Genomic DNA, 6024 nt, shown 5'->3' with positions numbered 1-6024 from the left:
GACACATGGAAGTGGCCAGGGGAAACTCACTGCAATTCGGGAAAGTGCTGGGACTGGACAGAAATCCCCACACCTTGGCAGAGTCAGCTGTCAAGGAACCCAGTGCACACCAGCCTCAAATGGTGTTTCATTCTCACTGTCACCTTCCCCAGGCCTGTTTTTAGTACGTTGGCCTCGGGGTCCTTCTTTTTGTCACCAGAGACATATGGCACAGTGTTGAGAAGAGAAAGGAAGTATTACTCAGGAGGTGGGCCACGGGCTGGGAGGAGTGGGAACAACATGGGCTCTATAGGAATTCAGGTCCAGGATCCGGTTCCAGCCCTGTCCCTTACTAGGCATGTGATCCTGGGAAATACCCAAGCCTTGCGTGCCTCTGGTTCCACATCTGTATAGTAGGTGTGATTAGACCCTTCCGCTAGGACTGGTGGAGTGCCTGCCATGCAAGTGAAGCACCTGGCTCAGGGCCTGGAGTAAATTACAAGTTTAATGGCTAGCAGGTGGCTGTTATTGCTAATATTATTTGAGCCCAGACTCTACCACTCTGGGATTTTGTTGTTGTTGTTCTCCAGGACTTATCAGAGAATATACAACTTAATAGGACATGGAATAATTAACCAAAAAGGGAAGTTTCATCCATAAAATTCAGTAAAGTATTTCCTCTTAGAGAATGCACTTCAAAATTTGGGTATGTGAGTTTCCCTAGCCGGATGCAGCTCAAAGATCGTAGAATTTGAGTCAAAAACCAACTCCTTTCCTCTCTCCCACAGACCTTTCCATCCAAACCACTATTTTCATTCATTTTGTCACCACACGAAATCTTGCTTACGACTGGCCAAATTGCACGTGAGATAACCTCATTAGGATGCCTTTTTAATAGAGTCAGCCCTGGTCCTCCCAGCCAGGCAGAAAAGTGCCTGGCCAGTGGCTTCTGGGTCTCCCTTCCGGGGAGATTCACGCTTCTCTCTCAGGAAACGCTTTCGGATGATGAGTGTCCATCACGCAGCTCTTGCGCTGTGTTCAGAAGCACTGGCACAAAAGCACAGGACACTTTCCAATCCTGTTCAGGTGGAGACTCCTCTGTTCATCCACCGTCCGAAAGAAACTCCTCAGAGCAGCTTTCCATTCCAGGCTTTTCTCTCACCGTCTGAGAATCTGGCCCTGGATCCACCCAAGATCATTACAATCAGCTCCCTCAGAAGGAACTGCAGTTTCCCAAAGCCCAAAATGCCCCAGCTCAGGGCATTGACACTCCACCACTCTCACCCGGAGCCCCACACCCTCACCCCTCTCTCACTTTTCCCTACATCTTTAGAGGACATCTTGCCACCTCGATTACGTGACTGCAGCTCCTAGACTCTACGACCCTATGGGTGGGTATGAGTCTGGCTTACCTTAGCATCTCCACTACTAACCCAGGGCCTTCCAAAAAGCAGATGCTCAGTGCATGGAGAAGAAAAGAGCCAGTGAACAGGAAGAATTCTTTATTCAGATTTAATTTCTCTTACATTCTCAAAGAAGCCAAGGAAATCCAGGTATGCATATATCTTTAAAAATTTTACAGAATAGACTGAGGTATAAGGCAAGATTGACTATCTCTTAATTTCTTTAGTTCTTTATCTCATCTATTTTACTGCTCATTTTTCACATTTCTAAGTACTTATTCCACTGCTGTTATTATCCCAATTCACAAAATAGAATGGATTTCCCAATCTGAGTAAAACACAAGACTCTTACCCCTAAACTATATACACAGAAGTATGTGTGACTGCTGTCATTCATAAACTTGGATGCTGAAGTTCATTCAACCATCCCTTAAAAAAAAAATTTGAACAATTCCAAAAGAGAACAAAGATAAATCTCCAAGTCACCCAATAGAACAGAAACCTACTACTGAGAACACTGACCGCTCTCTTCAGAGTGAAGAATGGGCCTCATGTCACACGAGGCAGGGGAAGCTGCTGGACGGAGCCCTGGAAGGTGCACTGGCCCAGCCCCCTCCCACTGGCCTTGGCTGCAACTCATGCTCACACTCCCTCTTCCTCCTCTCTCAAAGCTGCTTCACGCAGGGATGGGAAGAAAAAGCGAACTCTTGCACTGACCTTGATCACATACTCAAGGACTTTCACATAGCTGGTTTCAGCGAGAGCCCTTGGACCCCACAGGAACTCATAGCATGCGGGATCACTGTCCGGCACCTGCCGGTACTCCAGGTACTTTTCCTGCACCAAATCTTGGGTGAGCAGCTTCCTGGGCTCCCCATAGGCACTGTGCTCCCTCCCATCATACACCTCCATCACACTCAGCTCCTCCCAGATTTCCTCCTCAGGAGCATGGCCGCCCTCCATTGCAATCATGACCAGGACAATTATCAGGAAGCCTGTCTTGGGCATGATCTGATTATCACCTAGCAGGCCATCGTAGGAGAGACCTAGGCAGGTGACAAGGACATAGGAGTGGCCGGTGGGGTCTGCTTCCTTCACCTCAATGCCAAAGACCAGCTGCAAGGACTCAGAGGCTTTGCCGAAGATCACAGGAAAACAGTGCTTGTAATTTTTGATGACACTCTCCAGCATTTCTGCCTTTGTGACTGGCTCCCTGGCTCGATATTTGAGGAGCAGAAAACCAACCAAATCAGCCACCTTCTTAGTGATTACTGCTCGGAACAAGGACTCCAGGATACGAGAGGTGCTTGGCCCCTCCTCTTCACGGCTGCTGGAACCCTCAATGGGTTGCCTCTGGCGAGTGAAGTTGATGGTAGTGGGAAAGGCGGAGGCTCCCTGAGGACTCTGGGGAGGATCTGTTGACCCAGCAGTGGGCACCTCCTCCAGGGTGCCCAGGACCAGAGGAGAGGAGGAGGAGGCGGCAGCCTGCACACACACCAGGCCCAGGGCCTCTTGTTGGGCCTCAAGGGCTTCCTCAGGCTTGCAGTGCAGACTCCTCTGCTCAAGAGACATGATGACTCTCGTCAGGGTAGCAGGCAGGAGTGTGGGCAGGAGCTGGGCAATGAAGACCCACAGGCCTGGGGAGAGAGGGAGTGTGTGAGAGGCCTCAGCTGAGAACTGAACCTTGGAGACTCTAACAAAGGCCTACTTACAGATCTTCTCCTTGGTGCTCCTCTGTGGCCTCCAGGGAATCCTGTCCTCTGGGTTGGCCTGTCCCCTGAAAACCTGAAGGAGGAAGTGAGAGGGTACTCAGGGTACAGCCGGCCAGCAGAGGTCGATTCTACAGGACTGACAGTAGGGAGGTGAGGCCAGACTCTGTGGAGTCCTATGTGTCCTGTGGCAGGTGGGGCCCTTGGTGTGCATTCAGGGCAAACATTCACTGCTGGCACAGCCTGTGCATCCTCTGCTCTGTGGCCTGAGGATACTGTCTCAGACCAAGGCCTCACTGCCTGGTTCCTGGAGCTCCTGGAAGAGGAATCCACGGGCCCTCAGGGTGCAGACTGCAAGCACAGCCCTGGCTTCTCAGTGCTACCAGGAGACTGGGCTGGACTCTGTGACATCCCCACTCTCATGCAGTGGATGACCCCCTCTGTTCTCACACAGGGCCCTTATATTTTTCCTGGCAGGGCCTGGATCCTGCCCTTTTGCTGGTCTGAGAAATCCAAATCAAGAGTTCACATCCATGATAAGGAATGGAAGGACAGGAGGGGACAAACATCTGGCCACACGTGCCTAGGTCCTTGGGGAAGGGCAGCAAGAGATATCAAAATTCATTGGAATTAATGTGTCCTGGATGAGGTGCCCGCTTGGTCCTCACCTTGACTCCTGGCAGGGCCTGGGACGCTCCCTCTACTGACCTGAGTGCAGCCTTCTCAGACCAAGGCCTCCCCCTCCCTGACATCAATGATCCCAGGATAACGGAAGGACCTCGGCAGACGGCCCAGCCCATGCTCTCTGGGGTGACAGCAGGGGCAGGGCTGATTTCTGTGCAGTCTCCCTCAGTGTTCTGGTCCTGGGGTACCCTCAGTCCTCCCTCATGTTCCTCACCCGAACGCATGGCAGATCCTGGGACCGCTCTGTCTTTAGACCAGATGGGGGTCCCTACGTTGACCTGAGTCACCCTCTGAGAATGAGGTCCTCACCTGCCCCAGATCTGGAAACAGGAGTGAAAAGAAGCCACATCCTGGGTGAAGTGTCCAGGGCTGACCCCTTTGGTTCTGGGGTGAGGATTCCAATAGCCTTGTCTGTCTCACTCATCTTTATTCCTGCCAGCGCCTGTGCTTCCTCAACCCCCAATTCCCTGACATGAGTAGACATCCCCCCTTTACCCCAAGACCCCATCTCCCTGAGGGCCCCCCAACTTCCTGCCTGTGGTACAAGTGAGACTGGAACATACCGCCATCCCTGATCTGGTCCCCCTAGAGCTACTAAAAGGGGACAGCCAGACTCTGTGGAGTCCCTTCTTTCTGAGCCGGGGATATCCCCAGTCCTCATGAAGGGGGCACATCTTGGGCCATATGGATCCTGGAACTCCTCCCTCTGTTGACCTGAGGCCCCACTTCTCAGACCACAGCTCTGTCCTGTCACCTCAAAGATGCAGGAAATATGGGCCATATGTGGCCACCGTGCCCTGGACCTCTCAGGGCCGAGGTCCACACTGATCTGGATTCCAAGGTCCCCTGAGTCCTCCCTCCTCTTCCTCCTCGTAAGCCTTGCAGGCCTGGGTCCCACCCCTATGCTAATCTGAGTCCCCATCATTCTGATTCTTGAGGCCAAAAGTGGCAGCCTCAGTCTCAGACAGGGGTGCGGTGTCCTAGGGTGCTGGGTCCCCTGAGGCCTCCCTCATCTCGCAGTAGGGCCCTCCCTCTGCTCCCCTGAGGCCCTGTTCAAGCCCCTTCCCTCCATCAGCCCTGGATGGGGACGTCAAGATCCGAGTGCCTGGCCGCCATTCCCGTGGCTTCCGTGGGTTGACAGCAGGGATTCTGACAAGATGAGGTTGGGGGTAGGGGGTAGGTATGGGAATGTGAGTGGGGTGGCGGTGGAGATGAGGAGACAGGTGTGGGTGGGGAACCCTCAGTTCCCTCCCAGGGTCCTGACCCTAATGCCGGGCGGATGCCTGGACCTTGATGCCTGGGCCCTGCCCTCTCCTGACCAACCCTGCCCCGGTCACATAAGCTATGACTACAGATTGCCCTGTGGGTTAAGTGGCAGTGGGACGGGACAGGGGGTGGTCCAGCTGAGACATCTGTCCTGGCCGGGTGTCCAGGGCTGGCAGCAGGGGTGGTACTGGATCATTTTGGGGCCATCTACCTGGGGTGTGTGCCTCCTCAGTCCTCCCTCAGCATCTCACCTTGCCTCCTCACAGAGCCTAAAACCACTCCCCTCAGTGGATCTCAAGCCGCCCCTCAGAACCATTAAGTGAACCTGGCTTCTCTCAGATCTGTGAGGTTCAAGTCAGTGGTTTCACATCGGGCCATCCAGGGCTTCCCTGGGTTGAGAGCAGGGGCAAACCGGATTCTGCCAGAATGGGGGAGGGGATGGGAGTGGGGCACATGAGAGAGATGAGGGTGGGGTTGGGGGCAGTGAGGGTGAGGTGGCAGAAGGGTTGGGGCTGGTGCTGGGGCTGGAGGGTGGTGGTCAGGTGATGGAGTAGGAGTAGGGATGGGGGTGGAGGTGTAGCTGAGGAGATGGGGGTTGGGTGGGGAATGGGAATGTGAATGGGGTGGGAGTGGGGATTGGAGTGCAGTCTTGGGGGCCCACAGTCCTCCCTCTTGGGTGCTGATCTTGATGCCTGGCAGAGCCTGTGCCCTGCCCTCTCCTAACCAGTCCTGCCCTGGTCACAGCAACCTCTGATTCCAGAGCTTGGGGAGAAGAACCTGGTGTCTCTAAAGGCTTTTGGAGCAGGGGTCTGGGGGCAGCCCAGGCTGAGACGTCTTCCCGCGGGTGGGCCAGGGCTGGCAGCAAGGGCGTCGCTGGAATATTTGGGGCTCTCTATTTGGAGTGGCGGGGTCCTCAGTCCTCCCTCAGCCTCTCACCTTGCCTCCTCACAGAGCCTGGGCCAGGTTCCTTCGGCCGAACTCTA

At 54.2% G+C, this 6024-nt stretch overlaps 1 protein-coding gene across 1 annotated transcript; it reads right to left on the bottom strand.

The window, feature by feature from the left end:
- Nucleotides 1-1473: 1473 nt before the first annotated feature.
- Nucleotides 1474-2969, bottom strand: MAGEA1 (MAGE family member A1). Its single transcript, XM_055106638.1, has one exon. It carries the CDS (start codon nucleotides 2952-2954, stop codon nucleotides 2025-2027), a length of 930 nt encoding a protein of 309 aa, XP_054962613.1. The 5' UTR covers nucleotides 2955-2969; the 3' UTR covers nucleotides 1474-2024.
- Nucleotides 2970-6024: the final 3055 nt, after the last annotated feature.

The sequence above is a fragment of the Pan paniscus genome, chromosome X (genome assembly GCF_029289425.2).
Source record: "Pan paniscus chromosome X, NHGRI_mPanPan1-v2.0_pri, whole genome shotgun sequence".
NCBI classification, from domain to species: Eukaryota; Metazoa; Chordata; class Mammalia; order Primates; family Hominidae; genus Pan; species Pan paniscus.
This window is presented reverse-complemented; position numbering and strand designations above follow the sequence as displayed.

Coding starts and splice junctions, on each gene's coding strand:
- MAGEA1 (XM_055106638.1), bottom strand. CDS start 2,954: ATGTCTCTTGAGCAGAGGAGTCTGCACTGCAAGCCTGAGGAAGCCCTT.